Source organism: Anomaloglossus baeobatrachus, chromosome 6 (assembly GCF_048569485.1).
Source record: "Anomaloglossus baeobatrachus isolate aAnoBae1 chromosome 6, aAnoBae1.hap1, whole genome shotgun sequence".
Taxonomy (NCBI): Eukaryota; Metazoa; Chordata; class Amphibia; order Anura; family Aromobatidae; genus Anomaloglossus; species Anomaloglossus baeobatrachus.
Genome location: NC_134358.1, coordinates 534,626,762 through 534,648,249, shown reverse-complemented (window position 1 = coordinate 534,648,249; position 21,488 = coordinate 534,626,762). Strand labels below are relative to the sequence as shown.

Below are 21,488 nucleotides of genomic sequence, written 5' to 3'. Positions count from 1 at the left end.
TCGGCGACAGGTGCGGGGCCTGTATAAGGTTGGTGAGGGCAGTGAAGGTGAACTGCAGGTTGTTTTCAGCACCACTTCCCCCTTTCCCTAGCTATAAGGCCTTCATCCCCCCCTTCCTGTGTGTTGTCCTATACGGCTGGTATAACGTCTCTCCTCTGCCGGGACAGCCTAACCCAATTGAATGCATCCCATTTGTTACAAGTTGGCAAGAATCTGACCAAAGCTTCACATTAACTCCTTTGAAGAAAATAAGTTGGAAATTGGTCCCTCTACAGGTGTAGAAGGGGAAAGAAACACATGACCTCCTGTTCAGGTTGGCAACAAAGGGGTCCTCTTTTACGTTCACCACTGTCCTGTCCTGTCTTTTTTAAATACTTCTTGAATGATAGCACAAGTAATGCAAGTCATTGGTTTTTCATTTGCACGTTGTAAGAATTATTCCAGTGCATGTATTTTATTTTTATTTGCTTAGTTGCTGAATTACTATACAGATATACAGTAGTATAATTACTCTTATTAAAGCTTTATAAAATCTAAAGCAGTACAGCAATAGAAACTGTGCATGTTTCCTGAACTTTGGTGGATAGGTTGGTGGATAGGTTGGTACAATTTTGTGCTTCTCTGCTTTTAAGGCTGGATACATAGACGGCAGTGTGACCGGTTCAAGTGTTATGTCATTTTATCTAATATCAAGTCTAATTTCACATGGTTTAAACAGGACCTGTCACTTGCGCAAAAAAATGTAATTAAATGCCTTGGAGAAAAAAAAAAAAAATTAAAATCCTTGAGCGCCCCTGATTTTTTTTACTCTTTTTCCTTTTGTGCTGTCACGTTCCATTTCGGAGAGTTCATATTCGCTGATTTTGGTTTACAGCATGGACGTTTCTTCAGAGTCTTCTCTGGTCACTTACACTTTTACCCCTCCCTCCCAGACACTACCAATCAGAACTCTAGCAGTCTAGTAGTCTCACATGATACCGAGCTGTGATTGGTTGTGGTGAAAGCACACGCCCCCAGAGAAGACTCTAAAGAAACGCCTAGTGGGTCTGCAAACAGAAATTCCACAAAAAGAAGCAAATGAAGATATCTCCGCAATGGAGTGATGCAGAGCAAAACGGAAAAGAGTGGCAGAATCAGGGGCGCTCAGGGATTCTTGCAAGGTATTTAAATAATAAGTTTTTAGGATATGGATTTGTCCACTATCCTGACATGACTCTTTCAACAAATAATTACATTCCCTATTATGTTACAATTCTGGACCATCTTTCCTAAAGGGTGCTTTACACGCTGCGACATCGCTAGCGATTGCTAGCGATGTCGCGAGCGATAGCACCCGCCCCCATCGTTTGTGCGATATGTAGTGATCGCTGCTGTAGCAAACAATATCGCTACGGCAGCGTCACACGCACATACCTGTTCAGCGACGTCGCTGTTGCTGCCGAACAATCCCTCCTTCAAGGGGGAGGTGCATTCGGCGTCACAGCGATGTCACAGCGGCGTCACAAAACGGCCGCCCAATAGAAGAGCAGGGGAGGAGATGAGTGGCCGGAACATGCCACCCACCTCCTTCCTTCCTCCTTTCCAATGGACGCAGGTAGGATGATGTTCGTCGTTCCTGCGGTGTCACACACAGCGATGTGTGGTGCCGCAGGAACGATGAACAACCAGCGGCATGCACCACCAACGACATTATGATTTGGAGCGACGTGTCAGCGATCAACGATTTTTGCCGTTTTTGCGATCGTTGATCGTCGCTCCTAGCTGTCACACGCTGCGATGTCACTAACGACGCCGGATGTGCGTCACAAACACTGTGACCCCGACGATATATCATTAGCGATGTCACAGCATGTAAAGCAGCCTTTAGAACTTTATGCTATGCTGTTCCTTTGTTATTCCTACTGTATTAGACACTTATGACTATGCTTACAACAGGCTGTTTTCTACACACTCTAACATTGTCTAATCATGTGTCATGGATAGGGTGAATGGTAACGCCCAGTTGTCAATTTAGTAAAAAAAAAATATTTCTAGGCGGAAAAATAGAGTAAAAGCACAACAAATGCTTGACTTTTATATCTTGCCGCAGACCTAGATGTTACCATGCACACATATGAAGTTGTAAAGGGGAATAGTTGACAGCCAAAGTAGCACCAAACTGACAATTGTTCCAAATGTATAACCAGCTCTTGACTCATAATGCACTAAGTTTATGGTGGGAAAACCAGTACATCCCATTAGTGTCCATGCTGCAACCCTTCTTCTTGTCCCCAATGGGGCTCACAATCTTATTTCACTATGTAATCACCACAGATGATTTATTAAAACATACAAACTCAATGTAGATGTCGTTCTTGTCGGATTTAAATGTAGTATTTATTAAAGAGATTAATGTTATAATTATGTTTTTTTAAAGGATAAAAATAAGTCTTCTTTATTCTCATTCTCGTGCATGGGTTGTATCTCGTATTGCAGCTCAGCTCCATTGAAGTCAATGTACTAAGCTGAAATAACAGACAATACCCACATACAAGAGGGATGGAGTATAGAAAAATAACTCTTATTGCTACTTTTTTTTTTCTTTATTACTTCCCACTAAGCACAATATTTCGTTATTGCGCTTTTGTTTTTTACTCCCCTTCTTCCAAGCGCCATAACTATTTTAATTTTTCCATCAACATAGCCATTTGAGGGCTTGCTTTATGCAGGACATGTTGTAGTTTTGAATGGCGCCACTCATTTTAATATACAATGTACTGAAAAACAGGAAAAAAAAATTCAACTTCAATGAAATTATGAAAAAAAAAGGAATTTCGCCATATTCTCTTTTAGGCAATTTTTACAGTGTGATGCTGCTATGACCGGCAGATGCTGGCTGTGCAATACAGGTAGCATCTGCAAGGTGCAATAGTGCAGGCTCCACTCCCTAGCCTACTCCATACATGGTGACCCAACACTAGATGTACCAGTATGTCCAATTCCGAGAAGGATTTTCCCAAAATAGCAATTATTTGTTAGTCATACAGGGGATAATTTGCGGTTTCAAGAATGTAGACCCCTGGCTGGAATGGAGCGGAGTTGTGCACGTTCTGCCTCTGCGATACTCATTATCAGTGTGTTGGAAATGGCGGAGCACTCTAGTCGGCTTTCATTGCTAGTCTCAGGGACTATGATGGGTTGGAGGTTGACTATATGCACCTCCGCTCCATTAAAGACAGTGTTCTAGAGTAGCCTGTTCTCAGGGTTCTCCAGAACTCTAGGACCAGGGTTCTCTAAAACTGTGAAAACATTCCTTGAAAGAAGACACATAAGGTCAATGACATGGCCTGCAAATAGTCCGGATCTCAATGTAATTGAAAATCTTTGGTGGAAGTTGAAGAAAATGGTCCATGACAAGGCTCCAACCTGCAAAGCTGATCTGGCAACAGCAATCAGACAAAGTTGGAGCCATATTAATGAAGAGTACTCTTTGTCACTCATTAAGTCCATGCCTCAGAGACTGCAAGCTGTTAAAAAAGCCAGAGATGGTGCAACAAAATACTAGTGATGTATTGGAGTGTTCTTTTGTTTGTTTGTTTTTCATGATTCCATATTTTTTTCCTCATAATTGAGTGATTCCATAATTTTTTTCCCCTGTTTAGTCTTGAAAAGTAACCGTTACTGGCTAGCACATTATGTTTTCATGATTTTTTTAGTGTTTCTTAAAGCCAGAAAGTTGCCATTTGAAATTACTTTAGTTTGGTGCCGTCTGTGATCAGATTTTTTTAAACAAAAGTAAACAACTGAATGAACATCCTCAGAGCCTGGTGAGTCCATAATTTGTGCCAGGGGTTGTAGAAAAGATCTGGTTGATTGAATCTCAACAAATCCAAACCCTCTTTTCCCTATTATCGGGGGGATAATCTGGACACCAGCATGGTCGGCCAGTCCTGCAGAAATCGGGGGGCTTTAGCAACCTAAAGTCTTCAGTCTATACTGAAGACTTGTCTCTAGACTTGTCTCATCACACTATAAATTATAGGGTATATTCATTATGGAAAGTTTCTCTGTATTATGAGGGTCTTCTAATAAAGAGTGTCCTAAGTGATCATTTGCAATCTGGCAGCAAGTGTTTCATTTCCCTAGGGCACCCCTACTGGTCAAATAAGGCAACTATTGCCAGTGAAATAAAAGGTCCATCTTTGAGTTTAGGCAGCTGTTGAATCTCCTTGTGGAGACTCCTAGCTGGCATAGAGACTATCTTAGGCCAGGCAGTGCTTACAGGGAAAAATATATGCAAATGTACCATTTCAGAAGCAAGACTGCTATTTTGCTGATGCCACTTAGTGGAGGTACAGTAGCTCCCCTTTATGTCTCTCTACACCTGTTGGCTGCCTCTGCTTAGAGAAACAGTACCCTACCCCAAAAACCAAATCATAGTCCTCTTACCCTGGACACAAAAGAGCAAAGACCCAAAAAACAGTCAACAGCCTTACTAAGTAGAGATGAGCAAATCTGCAAGAATTTTGCAATTTTGCTCGAATTTGGCCAGGAAATATTTTGTCCTAATTTTTTAAATGTGAGTTGAATTTGCTCCATGTTTCAGTAAAAGAATTGGAAAAAAATAATAAAAAAAAGATTATACTCACCTTGCTCCTCACCTGAGCCCCTGATGCAGCTCCTTACCCGGTCCTCCGCCGGTTACCTCCATCCGGCTTAGGCCTCATCTTTAATCTTTACTGTTTGTCACATCCAGCGCTGACTTGGGCAGATCCCAAGGTGATGCACGCCGTGATGTCATGTGAGATCCAGTCATTAAGTAAGGCTTAGTCAGCACCAAAGAGAGAAAACTGAAGAAGAGACCGGAGGCGAAGGGAGCCAGCGAGGGAACTGGCAGGGCAGGGTTTTGGCAAGACAGCTATGAAGTAAGACCAGTATAGTATTTTTAACCCAATTACTGACCCTAATACCAAATCGAGAACCTGGTGACACCAAATATCTTGTGAAATTTGTAGTGCAGTCAGTTAGCCTTGAGTGGTTTCCCTCCGCTCTACTCTTAAGGCCACTTTACATGCAGCGACATCGCTAGCGATGTCACTGCCGATCGCACCCGCCCCCCTTGTTTGTGCGTCACGGGCAAATCGCTGCCCGTGGCACACAATATCGTCAGTCCCCGTCACACTATACTTACCTGCCTAGCAATGTCGCTGTGGCCAGCGAACTGCCTCTTTTCTAAGGGGTGGTTCGTGCGGTGTCACAGTGACGTCATATGGCAGGCGTCCAATAGAAGCGGACGGGTGGAGAGCAGCCGCATGGAAGACACGCCCACCTCGTTGCCGGAGGACGCAGGTACGGTGCTGTTCGTCGTTCCTGGGGTGTCACACGTAGCGATGTGTGCTGCCTCAGGAACGACGAACAACCTGCGTCCAAAAGCAGCAACGATATTTGGGATTAGAACGACGTGTCAACGATCAATGATTAGGTGAGTATTTTTGATAGTTAGCGGTCGCTCCTACGTGTCACACGCAACGACGTTGTTAACGATGTGCGTCACGAATTCCGTGACCCCAACGACATCTTGTTAGCGATGTCGTTGCGTGTAAAGCGGCCTTTAGGGTTTGTGCACACCTTGGTTTTACAATTACCAGCAAAATAAATGAGATTACTAAACTCTTATACACATGCTGCTTTTTTCCTTGCATATTTTGATCATCACTGATGTTTTTCAAATCTGCAACATGAAAATTCTTTCAGCATTTTTGCACCATTTTCCAGCCATTCAAATGAATGCATAAAAAATAGAAAATAAAAACGCAACAAAAAGTAAAAATGCATGCGTATTGTACCCTGAATTTTAGCTATCAAGACATACGTTTCTAGTGCAGAAAAATCTATGTATAGATTTGTCAAGTCTTCTGCTAAAAGTCTTCAGTCACTATATAACTGCAGACTTCTAAATCCTTGCAACGCGCACACTATCAGGATTTTCAGAGGTTGCTGCCGGTGTTACATGACTGCAAGTATGCAATTTGCATACTTCTGGACATATTCAGAAAAGACGTGTTTGGCATCGCTCAACTGACTTGAATTGCAAATCGAATATGTGACCATGACCGCCCAATCTTGCCGGCAATACTAGAGAATCTTGACATTGTGCTGTGTGCTTGCTACAAGGGCTCATGAGTCTGCAGTCACATAGAGTGACTGTAGACTTTTATCAGAAGACTAGACAACCCCTATAAGACCAAAGCTGACTTACTGGGTCACTGCCTTCACTAGGTGGCGCTAATAAGACAGCTTTTCTTTTTTTGAACAAGCGCTAGGTTGCATAGGCTGTCTGTGTGGTACAGCTGTCTTCTGCCCAATCTTGCAGGCAATACTGGAGAATCTTGACAGTGTGTTGTGCGCATGCTACAATGATTCAGGAGCCTATACGAGAGAGCGTTTTCTTCTGCACCATGGCTTTCTCATTAATTTAAATGCAATCACATAAGATCTAATGACTATACCATGATTATAAATACTCATTTTCTCTATGATATTTAGTATTAAATTAGGATAAAACTTTGAGAGGTTAGATTCCATTTGACTAATGCACAATTAAAAATTCACAGAAAACAGAATATAGCAGAAGCAGCTAAATACATTTTAGAATCCTATATATACCCTACGTTATACCGCTGCTATGCCCGAGATTGTCAGCAATTACCAGCCCTCTGAGGTTAACTAAGAAAGAATATGTAAGAAAGAAAATCCCATTATAATATATAACATTCATCTAAGTCTATGCGTGTTTGTTTCTATAGTCTTTTGCTTAGAGGAGAAGAGCATTATATCTAGGTGCTTCTTGTAGTGTCATAGGTGTTTATGCTAGGGCTTAAAAATAAGCTTCAACATCATTTTGCACGCTTTAGAAGAATATTCGTCAAAGAATAGATGATCGTGGCGATCGATCCTCACATAAAAATAAAATATATGCCGGTCGGAGGAAAGCACAGCTATCAGTTAACGGCCTCGATGTAATTGGCGGGCAGCATCCCAGTCTTCCCAGTTCTCTGCACTGTGCCGTACATCCATCCTTCGTCAATCGGCTGCACGTTGACAATGTAGTCGCCGTCCCTGAAGGAAACTTCATCATCGTCCTGAGCACTGTAGTCGTACATGGCTCTGAATGTTCTCTGTATAAGACAAATTGGAAGCAGAGTAGATAAAGTGATTATTATTTTTTTATTTACGACTACTAGGTGATACATAATGGACATATGTATGTTAAATGATTATTATTGTATAGTAGCAAGAAGCAGTAGTTGATAGCGAAGGATTGACTCAGAATGCCCTGGCACTCTACTTGAAATACCTGTTTCTGGTGGGGTATGTGGACTTCAGCCGTGCAGGCTGGGAATCCCTGAAGGCCGCATATTGCTACCGGTGTCGGCTGACCAGTGCCAAATGGTGTCTCACACGCACAAGGAGACTAACTGTTCATTTTAAACCAGAACTTTTTTACTGTATGGTTCATTGTCGTTCCCAACTTCATACTCCAGATAGCTTAAGCTTACCTCTGGGTTGCGACCGATCTGACTGGGCCAGTGAGCCCCAGTGAAACCAGTCCAGCGTTACAGTATATAGAGTGAGGGTCACTATCCCTTCCTAAAGTCCCACGTTTGGTCTCCTCAGGGGTCCCATAATGACTAGAGTAAAGCTTTGCAAACCTGGATGTCTAATGGGACACTGCTAGGTTGGTCGATTACTTCATACGCCAATTAGATGAGGTTAACCCAGTACCATGACAACTAAGGGGCCTGGATGTTAGGGTTCCGTCCTCCATCTCCTATAGCCTGGAGTCACTCCATTCGAGGATTGGTCTCTAGTTACAACGATGTTCACACCCTGTATCTACGGCCACTCTCGAGATTCATGCCATTTTGCCTATTGTCTCCTTTGCTCTATTGCCACAAAGTGCTCATTCTATGTGACCCTCACGACCAACCGATGATACGTCTGTGTTGTTTGCTCAATATGTCTTCACTGACCCTTTCTAGAATGAACCATTCTTCCTCTGTCACCTGACACCTCTTTGCCTGTTTCTGTCCCTGCAGTCTGTTGCTGGGCAGACTTAACCTTTTACCTATTTTCTACACGCAACATACTTTACATTAATCACATCCTTCATTTCCTATAACACTATGCACATTTTATATTACTGTATCTCAACATACACTATACAGGAATAAATGACATTACACTCTGAATCACATTACATTACAATTCACAGGACACGATATTTACAAAACACATTATTCAAATTACACTACAACACAATACAATGACGCAATTGGTGTCTTCAGGGGCAGGAACACGACCTCCATTGTCTTACAATATCATCACTGGCAGGATTACAAAAAATGCAACATATCCTAGATAAAAATTGTGATATGAAAAAAAAAAAAACCTCACATATTGCCAAAAATTAAAATAAATGATATGTAACACAAAAAACAATATTTTAAAGAATAAGTCATTTTCTCATAATACATTCCCTATGGTCACTTTGGAGAATTTTCTTTTTCTTTATGTTTGTTAAAAAAGTCTCACTTGATAACAGGAGGAAATAAAAAATTGTGCCTAAAGTTCATACTCCTCTATTAATGTTTTAAAAGGCAAGGTTAATGAGACATGGAGAGAAGCTGAAATTTGACAACATCCTCCAAATCCAGTATCGTACTATGTTTACCTGCCAATGTTTAATTAAGTACTATTATTTTTTGGCTTCTTTTTTTGTATACTCTATTACAATATATATAGATTATAAATCAATCAATGATGAATGTCAATACTCACCAGACTTGGTGAAGGAGAATGTGGTGAATGTGGATGTGGTGAATGCATTGACCTCATAGAGGACATACTTGACTGGTTCATGTAGCCAAAGCCTTGAGACTGAGAGGGATGGTAGGCACCAGGATGAACAGGGGCTGCATTAAATAAAGTACATCAGTAATTATACTAGTCCTAAATCGTAAAGTAAATGAAAAATAAAATACTCTGTCCTCCACAATATATGCAATCTGCATTAATAAATACTTACCTACTTAGCATCCAAGCTTTTCCTTCGAAAGGAAACTCTTCTTTTGACCCAAAGACCAATATCTCTCTGACTCAAATTTCGCTGACCCATTTTGCCCTGGAAATGCTTTTATTGTAAAACTGATCAGTGTTTTTATTAAACTTCCTTTTTCGCTCCAGAAAATGTTTGTTAATTCCTTTGTTCTTGCCTGTGCTTTGATTAAGGAGGACCTGTCAACAGGTCAAAAGGGCACATTGCTTTCTCTAATTTTATTTCTGCTACCTCCCCGAGTATTTTGTTTTGTTGTTTTTTGCTTTGTTTTGCTTTATCTGCCCTGTGGTTGTAGAGATATCAGGATTTTTATTAAGTGCTAATTTTTATGGTTTCTACCTAGGGGTAATTATGCAAAGCAGCCTATAGACACGCCCCAGAGGATCCTGTCAGACACACACCCTTGTAAAGTTTATAAAAATTGACACCAAGTAAAAAGGCCAATATCTTTGCAATCGTATGGCTGATTTAAATACAAAAAAGTAAAAACAGAATACTTAAGGAAATAGTGGGAATAAATTAAGAGAAAGAAAAAACTATTTTTGGCCTGGTGAATGCTTCTTTTAAGCAGGCAGTAAATGTAAAATATAAATAAATGTAAAAAAAATGATATTGAATTGTACTGATTTTGTACTCATCCAAGGTCAGAATATACACTACAGTTCAAAAGTTTAGGGTCACTTCCTTTTTTTTGAAAGAAAAGCACATTTTTTTCTCAATGAAGCTAACATTTCATTAAACAGAAATACACTCTATACATTGTTAATGTGGTAAATGACTAGACTAGCTGCAAACGTCTGGCTTTTAATGCAATATCTACATAGGTGTATAGAGGACCATTTCCAAAAACCACCACTCCAATGTTTTAATGGTATGTTGTGTCTTCTAACTGTGTTAGAAGGCTAATAGACATTTATGTATCCCTTGAAAACCCTTGTGCAAGTATGTTAGAACAGCTGAAAACAGTTTTGCTGATTAGAGAAGCTTTAAAACTGACCTTCCTTTGAGGTAGTTGAGAATTTGGAGCATTACATTTGTTGCTTCCATTAAACCCTCAAAATGGCCAGAAAAAGAGAACTTTCATGTGAAACTCGACAGTCTATTCTTGTTCTTAGAAATTAAGGATATTCCATGTGAGAAATTGCCAAGAAACTGAGGATTTCCTACAACGGTGTGTTCTACTCCCTTCAGAGGAGAGCACAAACAGGCTCTAACCAGAGTAGAAAGAGAAGTGGGAGGCCGCGCTGCACAACTGAGCAACAAGACAAGTACATTAGAGTCTCTAGTTTGAGAAATCGATGCCTCACGAGTCCTCAATTGGCAGCGTAAATAAATAGTACCCGCAAAACACCAGTGTCAACGTCTACAGTGAAGAGGCGACTCCAAGATGCTGGCCTTCAGGGCAAAGTGGCAAAGAAAAAGCCATATCTGAGACTGGATAATAAAAGGAAAAGATTAATATGGGCAAAAGAACACAGACATTGGACAGAGGAGGATTGGAAAAAGTGTTATGGACAGACGAATCGAACTTTGAGGTGTTTGGATGACACAGAAGAACATTTGTGAGACGCAGAACAACTCAAAAGATCCTGGAAGAATGCCTGACGCCATCTGTTAAGCATGGTGGAGGTAATGTGATGGTCTGGGGTTGTTTTGGTGCTGGTAAAGTGGGAGGTAAAAGGGATTTTGAATAAGGAAGGCTATCACTCCATTTTGCAATGCCATGCTATACCCTGTGGACAGCGCTTGATTGGAGCCAATTTCATCCTACAACAGGACAATGACGCAAAGCACACCTCCAAATTGTGCATGAACTATTTAGGGAAGAAGCAGGCAGCTGGTATTCTATCTGTAATGGAGTGGCAGCCCAGTCACCAGATCTCAACCCTATAGAGCTGTTGTGGGAGCAGCTTGACCGTATGGTACGCAAAAAGTGTCCATCAAGCCAATCCAACTTGTGGGAAGGGGGAAGCATGGGGTGAAATATCTCCAGATTACCTCCGCAAATTAACAGCTAGAATGCCCAAGGTCTGTAAAGCTGGAATTGCTGCAAAGGAGCATTCTGTGCCGAAAGCAAAGTTTGAAAGAGAAAATTATTATTTCAAGTAAAAATCATTATTTCTAACCTCGTCTATGTCTGGACGATATTTTCTATTCATTATGCAACTCATTTCATAAATGAATGATTTTTCATGGAAAAGACAATTGTCTGGGTGACCCAAACTTTTGAACTGTAGTGTACATTATATGTACAAAAGTATGTGCCCCCTCCACATTACTCCTACAGGAGATTTTCTGACCTCTCATTCTACATCCAAAGGCATTAATAAGGAGTCAGTCACTTTGCAGCTATAACAACAACCTCCACTGTTCTGGGAAGGATTGCTACAAGATTTTGAAGGTGTCTGACTCTGGTTATGATTAGTGATGAGCGAGTACTAAAAAGCTCGGGTGCTCGAGGCTCGGGCCGAGCATCCCAAGATACTCGTGTACTCGGCCCGAGCACCAAGCCCAATGTTATCCTATGGGAGACCCGAGTATTTTTCTGAAATGACCCCCGGCAGCATGTAGAAACCCTAAAAATGTCACAAAAGTCTCAGAAGAGTGCTCAAATGACATGGCAACAGCATGGGGAAGACCCCTTGAAGCATTTGAAGTGACCAGCCAGGGAGGCCTCTGGCTGTGTAGTCGTGGCAGCACTGTATTCAAGGCACATCCCTGGCTTCATCACTTCTTTAATGTTGGGAGAGTGTATGTCGGTGTCTTCATCGGCCGATGCACAAAAAGGCTGCAGGCAAAAGTCCAGATGCAATAAAAACGACATTTATTCTCAAAGATAAAACACTCCGGTCAGCGGATTCCGGCAATATTAGTGGAGCTGGGGACAACCTGCCCAAACGCACCCTCTGGTGGGGATATGCCCAAAGTACTCTACTTCCTCCGGGCTCCCACTCTTCAGCCAAGCATACACCGGACCCACACCGGCAGAATAGGCTCTGAGGTTACGTCCACCTCCTGATCTCCGGTGTCCCTTGATGGTCCGCTCACACAATCGCACTTGCCGCTGCAGATGTGCACTCTCCGCTGACCCGGATCCTCTCTCTCACACACATTCAGACCTTGCCTAGATATCCGGCCGACTCCTCCTCCCCGGTGGCAACAGCCGTCCCACCCGGCCACTAGGGGGTGCCCTAACACATCATATAACAATAGTAAAACATTTTTAATAACAACAGTGCCGGGTTATCTATGCTAGACTAGTAGGGGGTAGGCCCACCCACTACATGCCTCCCCTCTTAAAATCCGAGCCTCCCGGCAAGGCTCTTAAACACATAAAAACATAAACACATAAAAACCTTTCAGTTCAGTCCTCAACAGCGGCACCAGTTCAGCGGCGCTCCCGATCTTTAGGGACGCTTAATGGCGCAGCAGCGCTCCCGGTCTCTGGATAGCGCCCGGAGGCTCAACAGCGCTCCCGGTCTTAGATGTGCGCCCGGAGGCTTCAATAGCGCTCCCGGTCTTTGCTGAAGGTGCCCGGAGGCTTCAAGAGCGCTCCCGGTCTTTGCTGGAGGGCAACAGGCCCGTAAAACTTTTCAACAACAAGGGAACTTTCTGCCGGTCTGGAACAACACCGGTCTCGGCAAGTGCTGGAGGCAACAACTTACTCTGGGGGCCAGGCTCGCTTCCATTCTTCCGCTTGAGCCTGGATGTAGGCCCCCAGAGTTTGTCCCGGTTGGCGGCGGATTCGCCTGAAAGACACCGGGGCGTAGGACGGTTCCTCCGGCACAGCCGCTGCAGCTCCTCTTGGCGGTGACGGTGTTCCTGCCCGGGATGGTGGTGGTGCATCCAGCATAATGACCGGCTTATTAGTCACGTTTTGGGTCACCGCTACCACGGCTGGGAACTTCTCCGGATCAGGAGCCGGTTCCCTCACTGCTTCCGGGGCAGCAGCCAGGACGCGCTGGGGCTGAGGAGGCGCGGGCGGGAGCGGTTTGGCATGGCTCCGGCGCCGCTCTTGCTGCTCCTCCCACTCTATCTCCTCCTGCCACTGCTCCGCTTCCCGGGTGGTCGGCATGCGGGAGACGCAGACGGCAAACAGGCCGCGGCTACCGGCATCCGGCAGGAAGGTGACTTTTTCGCCCGGCCAAAGGGTGTGAAGTCGCTTAGGGAGTCCTTCGACGTCGAGATGAACCCGGTTATAAAAATAATCATCCCCGGTCTCTACTTCTCGGATGAAGCCGTATCCCTCTTGCTGATTAAACTTGACTACCACCCCGGTCACAAACTGCTGGACTAACTTCTCGCCACCGGAACCGAACAGCATTTCCCGGGCAACAGTCTCAGCCAGGAGCCGTTCTTGGACGGGGTCAGGCTTCGGGGGCGGAACACTGGGGCGCGACTCCTCCGGTGAGACGATGACTGGATCCCAGAAGAAGCCCAGGTGATCTTTCTCCAAGCGCTCAGCAAACTCCTCAGCCGGCTCCGGCACAAATGGGGAAGCGGCGGCGTTAAGCTGCGGGGTCTCCCATGGGAAAACAGCAACCCCCGGACGGCTTGGCATGGGCGGGGTAGCATAGGTCGCCTTCACCTCTGTGATGGTGCTCCCGGTTTGAGCATCCCATGAGGTCTTCCAGGAAACTTTGTCTGGCCTCGTAGAACCTCCCGGTCCAATGGGAAGGTCCGCTATCGCGGCCTCGCTAGCAGGGGCGAACCGAGGTCGGCCTCGACCGAGGCTGATGAGGGCCATCGTCGTCGCCAACTCCGCAGGTTGCCCAAAGTTCTCCATCTCGGTTTCCGACAGAATCGCTATTAATGGCGGTGGTGTCGACGCTGAGGCTGGAGGAAGTGGAGGCGGGTCTTCGTTTCCCGCTCTTAAACGGACTCCACCCCCAGCCTCACGCATCATCTTGACTCCTCCGCTGAGGTACTTCTTTTTCTTCATCTTCAATGCCCTGGAGCTGGCGCCTCCCCTCTTTGGGCGGAGTACTCTGTCCTTTTTCTTCGGCGCCGGCCAGCCCCAGGCTCTTCTTTTGGCGCCAACTTTTCGCGCGCTCTCGTTATCTTCACAGACGACGGCCATCTTGCCGCCATCTTGTGCCCGGTCCAACGCCTTGGGCACTTCTTCCTCCCACCATGGGACTGGGAATCTTCTTTCATAGTCCGAATTCCGTGCTTCAGGCACTACTTGGTCTTCAGACTCCTGGTTCTCCGGCAAGGGACTCGTATCCTGCCGACTACGCCACATGAAGTGACCAGCCAGGGAGGCCTCTGGCTGTGTAGTCGTGGCAGCACTGTATTCAAGGCACATCCCTGGCTTCATCACTTCTTTAATGTTGGGAGAGTGTATGTCGGTGTCTTCATCGGCCGATGCACAAAAAGGCTGCAGGCAAAAGTCCAGATGCAATAAAAACGACATTTATTCTCAAAGATAAAACACTCCGGTCAGCGGATTCCGGCAATATTAGTGGAGCTGGGGACAACCTGCCCAAACGCACCCTCTGGTGGGGATATGCCCAAAGTACTCTACTTCCTCCGGGCTCCCACTCTTCAGCCAAGCATACACCGGACCCACACCGGCAGAATAGGCTCTGAGGTTACGTCCACCTCCTGATCTCCGGTGTCCCTTGATGGTCCGCTCACACAATCGCACTTGCCGCTGCAGATGTGCACTCTCCGCTGACCCGGATCCTCTCTCTCACACACATTCAGACCTTGCCTAGATATCCGGCCGACTCCTCCTCCCCGGTGGCAACAGCCGTCCCACCCGGCCACTAGGGGGTGCCCTAACACATCATATAACAATAGTAAAACATTTTTAATAACAACAGTGCCGGGTTATCTATGCTAGACTAGTAGGGGGTAGGCCCACCCACTACACATTTATCACTCAAAAGTCACAGCTGTGAACAATTTTGTCCGCGTTTTACGCCATTTTTATGGACTCACCAGAAAACCTTCCAAAATGACACCAAAATGAATTTTCATGGCGGAAATGTTAAGGGCACATACCCAATAGTGAGATAGAGCTGGTGTATGTTACTTTTTGAGATTAATACATGAAAGATTTTACGTAAAACATTGTGTGGCACTCCGATGTCCAAAACGCACGTTTTGTGCTTTTTACTAGCGATGTCGGTCATTTTTTTTTTCATTCTATCTCCCGTCGGTCGGTCTCGCTCTGTCGGTCTCTCTCTGTCTTGTCTGTCCCCCTCTCACAGTCTGTCGGTCATTCTCCCCCCTCTCTCTTACTTACCGTTCCCCGATCACTGCCGCGGCGCTGCACGACTGTTCACTAAACTCCGGTGGCTTTTCCTCTTTTGAAAAAGCCGGAGATTAAACAATCTCGTATTCCCTACTTTCCTGCTTTTCGGCGCCTATGATTGGTTGCAGTGAGACACGCCCCCACGCTGAGTGACAGGTGTCTCACTGCACCCAAACACAGCAGCCGGTGTGTGTGTGTGTGTGTATACTGTGCAGTGAAATAAATAATTAAATAATTAAAAAAAACGGCATGCGGTCCCCCCAATTTTAATACCAGCCAGATAAAGCCATATGGCTGAAGGCTGGTATTCTCAGGATGGGGAGCTCCACGTTATGGGGAGCCCCCCACCCTAACAATATCAATCAGCAGCCGCCCAGAATTGCCGCATACATTAGATGCGACAGTTCTGGGACTGTACCCGGCTCTTCCCGATTTACCCTAGTGCGTTGGCAAATCGGGGTAATAAGGAGTTAATGGCAGCCCATAGCTGCCAATAAGTCCTAGATTAATCATGTCAGGCGTCTCCCCGAGATACCTTCCATGATTAACCTGTAAATTACAGTTAAAAAACACACACCCGAAAAATCCTTTATTAGAAATAAAAAACACTAACCAAGTCCCTCATCACCAATTTATTAACCCCGACAAACCCTCCATGTCCGGCGTAATCCACGGACCTCCAGCGTCGCGTCCAGCTGTGCTGCATGAAGGTGACAGGAGCTGCAGAATACACCGCCGCTCCGGTCAGCTTCACACAGCTAATGAAGGGAATAGCGCGATCAGCTGAGCTGTCACTGAGGTTACCTGGATCCAGCGGTGGATGCAGGGGTGGCCGCGGGTAACCTCAGTGACAGCTCAGCTGATCGCGCTACTCACCTCATATTCCACCACACTCATCTCATATTCCATGCTTTCCACGCCCACAGGCGCCTATGATTGGTTGCAGTGAGACACGCCCCCACGCTGAGTGACAGGTGTCTCACTGCACCCAATCACAGCAGCCGGTGGGCGTGTGTATACTGTGCAGTAAAATAAATAAATAAATAATTAAAAAAAAACGGCGTGCGGTCCTCCCCAATTTTAATACCAGCCAGATAAAGCCATACAGCTGAAGGCTGGTATTCTCAGGATGGGGAGCTCCACGTTATGGGGAGCCCCCCACCCTAACAATATCAGTCAGCAGCTGCCCAGAATTGCCGCATACATTAGATGCGACAGTTCTGGGACTGTACCCGGCTCTTCCCGATTTACCCTAGTGTGTTGGCAAATCGGGGTAATAAGGAGTTAATGGCAGCCCATAGCTGCCACTAAATCCTAGATTAATCATGTCAGGCGTCTCCCCGAGATTCCTTCCATGATTAATCTGTAAATTACAGTTAAAAAACACACACACCCGAAAAATCCTTTATTAGAAATAAAAAACACTAACAAAGTCCCTCATCACCAATTTATTAACCCCGACAAACCCTCCATGTCCGGCGTAATCCACGGACCTCCAGCGTCGCGTCCAGCTGTGCTGCATGAAGGTGACAGGAGCTGCAGAATACACCGCCGCTCCGGTCAGCTTCACACAGCAACTGAGGTGAGTAGCGCGATCAGCTGCTGTCAGTCAGGTAACTCACGGCCACTGCTGGATCCAGCGGTGCCGCGATTAACCTCAGTGACAGCAGCTGATCACGCTACTCACCTCAATTGCTGCATGGAGCTGACCGGAGCGGCGGTGAGTAGCGCGATCAGCTGAGCTGTCACTGAGGTTACCCGCGGCCACCGCTGCATCCACCGCTGGATCCAGGTAACCTCAGTGACAGCTCAGCTGATCGCACTATTCCCTTCATTAGCTGTGTGAAGCTGACCGGAGCGGCGGTGTATTCTGCAGCTCCTGTCACCTTCATGCAGCACAGCTGGACGCGACGCTGGAGGTCCGTGGATTACGCCGGACATGGAGGGTTTGTCGGGGTTAATAAATTGGTGATGAGGGACTTGGTTAGTGTTTTTTATTTCTAATAAAGGATTTTTCGGGTGTGTGTTTTTTAACTGTAATTTACAGATTAATCATGGAAGGAATCTCGGGGAGACGCCTGACATGATTAATCTAGGATTTAGTGGCAGCTATGGGCTGCCATTAACTCCTTATTACCCCGATTTGCCAACGCACTAGGGTAAATCGGGAAGAGCCGGGTACAGTCCCAGAACTGTCGCATCTAATGGATGCGGCAATTCTGGGTGGCTGCTGACTGATATTGTTAGGCTGGGGGGCTCCCCATAACGTGGAGCTCCCCATCCTGAGAATACCAGCCTTCAGCCGTATGGCTTTATCTGGCTGGTATTAAAATTGGGGGGACCGCACGCCGTTTTTTTAAATTATTTAATTATTTATTTCACTGCACAGTATACACACACACACACCGGCTGCTGTGTTTGGGTGCAGTGAGACACCTGTCACTCAGCGTGGGGGTGTGTCTCACTGCAACCAATCATAGGCGCCGAAAAGCAGGAAAGTAGGGAATACGAGATTGTTTAATCTCCGGCTTTTTCAAAAGAGGAAAAGCCACCGGAGTTTAGTGAACAGTCGTGCAGCGCCGCGGCAGTGATCGGGGAACGGTAAGTAAGAGAGAGGGGGGAGAATGACCGACAGACTGTGAGAGGGGGACAGACAAGACAGAGAGAGACCGACAGAGCGAGACCGACCGACGGGAGATAGAATGAAAAAAAAAATGACCAACATCGCTAGTAAAAAGCACAAAACGTGCGTTTTGGACATCGGAGTGCCACACAATGTTTTACGTAAAATCTTTCATGTATTAATCTCAAAAAGTAACATACACCAGCTCTATCTCACTATTGGGTATGTGCCCTTAACATTTCCGCCATGAAAATTCATTTTGGTGTCATTTTGGAAGGTTTTCTGGTGAGTCCGTAAAAATGGCGTAAAACGCGGACAAAATTGTTCACAGCTGTGACTTTTGAGTGATAAATGCTTCAAGGGGTCTTCCCCATGCTGTTGCCATGTCATTTGAGCACTCTTCTAAGACTTTTGTGACATTTTTAGGGTTTCTACATGCTGCCGAGGGTCATTTCAGAAAAATGCTCGGGTCTCCCATAGGATAACATTGGGCTCGGTGCTCGGGCCGAGTACACGAGTATCTTGGGATGCTCGGCCCGAGCCTCGAGCACCCGAGCTTTTTAGTACTCGCTCATCACTAGTTATGATCTAGCAGATAAGGTAAAACAGGGGACACAGACGCTGGCAATTGGTGAGGACCTCGTTATTGAAACATTCAGCAATATATAATGGATAGGTAATAACTTGACAAGACCAGAATCGCTCTATAAGAACCAATGAGATCTGATCACCATAACACTGACCAATTTCTATTGGGCTTGAAAAATATTTTTTCATTATACATTAAATTTATGCAAAATGGAAGCTATCACTGTCATACATATATATATATAAAATATAAATGTTAGAATAATCACACAACAGTCATTTACACATTAGATAACTGTTAATAAAGCAAATTAAGGTCAAATCCACACAATTAGTATAAACATTTCCCTTTAAAATACACCAAAAATAGTTTTCATTATTAACTGTTTTTGCATTTTAGCATTAGGAAAGTGATAAAGTCCTGAATGGTTTCTTTTTGTCTTGATTGATCCTTGTCTACTTACCATATCTGTATAGTGTCCTAAATGGAAGTAGAGGTAGAAAAAAGACATGAGTAGTGATGGGCGGACTCGCAGATTACTGGGATCGATTTTTTTTTTTTTTAATTATTTAAATAAATAATTTCAAAAAATGGCGTGCGGTCGCTTGGGAAGACCCATGGTTATTGGGCCCCCCCAGCCTAAAAATGGCAGCCTGCAGCTGCCCAGTATTGTCCCATCTAATGGCACCGCCCATCACTAGACATGAGTGAATTGATTCATTTACAAATAAATTTAGATTTGGGCTAGTCACAATTTTTTGCAAAATTCAAGGCAAATTAGATTTATCTTGAATCGATTCTCTCATCTCATCTCTGGTGAACCCACCAAACTTTAAGCCAGTTGGCTGCCATTCTGCTAGGTTACCAATAGGAGCTGATTATATAATAATTAAACTTAGCCAGACCTCACAAAAATATTAAGAGTGTTTACATTTCAGTAATTTTATCTCATTTTATGGGATCCTGTCATCACCGTTTTTATCATTTGGACGTAGAAGCATGGCTATGTAGATGGAGGTCTCTTAATAAAAATGATATCTTTATTGGAGAGATCCAATGTACCAGTCATGAGAAATATAGTGCAGAAGACTGGAAGCGCACTGGAGGTGTGTCAGTGCACCGGGGAGAAGTAGTCCAAATGCATAGACACGCCCCCAGTGCACTTCCAGACTTATTTGCATACAGCTTCTTGACAGATTTTTCATGATTGGCAAATCAGCTCTCTACACAAAAGGTATTATTTTTATAAGGGGACAAGCCCCCACACAGCTGTATTTCTAATTCCAGAATCTGATTCCCTCTATCTTTTTATAATGTAATATCTTATACATTAAGGGCATTGGTATTTCTGCAAATATTTGTATGAAAACCACTTTCTAATATCAATACCTGATGATTATATAGAGATTATGGCAGCCACATAAATACGACTTACCTTTTTCCTGCACAGTCCGACTGCCATATGTATTTTAAAGGGGTGGTCAAGTCCATTTTGCAAATAAAAATGGGCAGATGGAAGTATTAAAGCGCACAAATCACCAGGATTTTCGTATACCTAAAGCCAGTGCTATACTGGCACTATCAGGCTGATTCTATACATACCTGTAGTGGTCAGCTCGGATGTTTAGGTTTTGAATTGGAATTTTTAGTGCTGTAGTGCACATTTAGTGCTAGCGTTTTTGTTTTTTCTTCATTGAATTGGTCGGTGGTTGACCTCCACCTTGCTATGCACCCCAATTTGGGATGTATTCCACCTGTCTAGATTTTGGCGATAGGTGACTGTTCACATTCAGTCATCAGGTCCTGTCCACAGGCTATTTACTTCATGCAGCATTTGCTTGGACCTGTCCCGCCCACAGCCATGACTCAGTCATGGGTACGGGATTGAAATAGACCAGGTGAGTGCTGCTAAGAGCAGTTCTACTATTCATATGTGAGGCCGTTTGGCACATTTTATAAAAATATTTTAGTGTTAGGACTGCCCCAACAGAGATTTGCCGTGGAGTGGCGGGGTGGCTCAAGAAATTGCAATTTTTTGCCAAAAATCTCATATTTATAATAAGTACAGTTGGAATTTTTAGTGCTGTAGTGCACATTTAGTGCTAGCTTTTTTGTTTTTTCTTCTATACATACCTGTAGTGGTCAGCTCGAATGTTTAGGTTTTGAAACCCAAGAAAGTAAAGTTTATAAACTCGGCAGCTTCTTGAGTGACAGCAGCTGAGGATCAGTTAATATCTGGGGGAGGTATTGATAGTTATCCCATCCACCTGTTAGAATTTTATACAATCGACCTAGCAGGACATGTGGTGAGGTGATACCCATGTGACAAGAAGCGGTGGGGCCTCAGCCAACAAAGCTGATACCATGAAGCAACATTATTCTGTTGGCTGAGGCCCCGCCCCTTCTGGTCACATAGGTATTACCTCACCACAGGTCCTGCTAGGTTGATTGTATACTTATGCTAATTCTAACAGGTGGAGGGGACAACTATGAATACCCCCCAAGATATTATCTGATCCTCAGCTGCTGTCACTCAAGAAGCTAGTGATTTTATAAACTTTACTTTCTTGGATTTCAAAACCTAAACATCCGAGCATGTATAGAATCAGCCTGATAGTGCCAGTATAGCACTGGCCTTAGTTTATATAGGAATATCCTGGTGATTGGTTCCCTTTAAACAAAAAAAAATATGGATATTCACCTATTAAGCTCTTGTTCCACCATTGCCAGTGTTCAAAGCCTCCATCTGTCTCATCCCTTGGTCTTTCAGTGGATGAACATCACATGACCACTGCAGTCAGTCAGAGGCCACTGATCAGCTGCAACCTACACATTTACATCCCAGTCTAATTAGACATACTTTAGTAGACAACCCCTTTAAGGAATAATATACAGTATTCCCTAATATAAGTAATGA

The 21,488-nt window shown here is 44.5% G+C and overlaps 1 protein-coding gene across 2 annotated transcripts in view; it reads right to left on the bottom strand.

The window, feature by feature from the left end:
* Nucleotides 1–444: 444 nt before the first annotated feature.
* LOC142243542 (LIM zinc-binding domain-containing Nebulette) overlaps nt 445–21,488 on the bottom strand; it is a 321,524-nt gene continuing 300,480 nt past the window's right edge. For both annotated transcript variants that reach the window (XM_075315580.1, XM_075315581.1), the window contains 2 exons: nt 8,821–8,954; nt 445–7,157 (listed from right to left, as the gene is read on the bottom strand). In XM_075315580.1, coding sequence (XP_075171695.1) covers nt 6,981–7,157; nt 8,821–8,954 — 311 coding nt within the window. In that variant the 3' untranslated portion in view covers nt 445–6,980. The remainder of the gene's footprint in view (nt 7,158–8,820; nt 8,955–21,488) is intronic.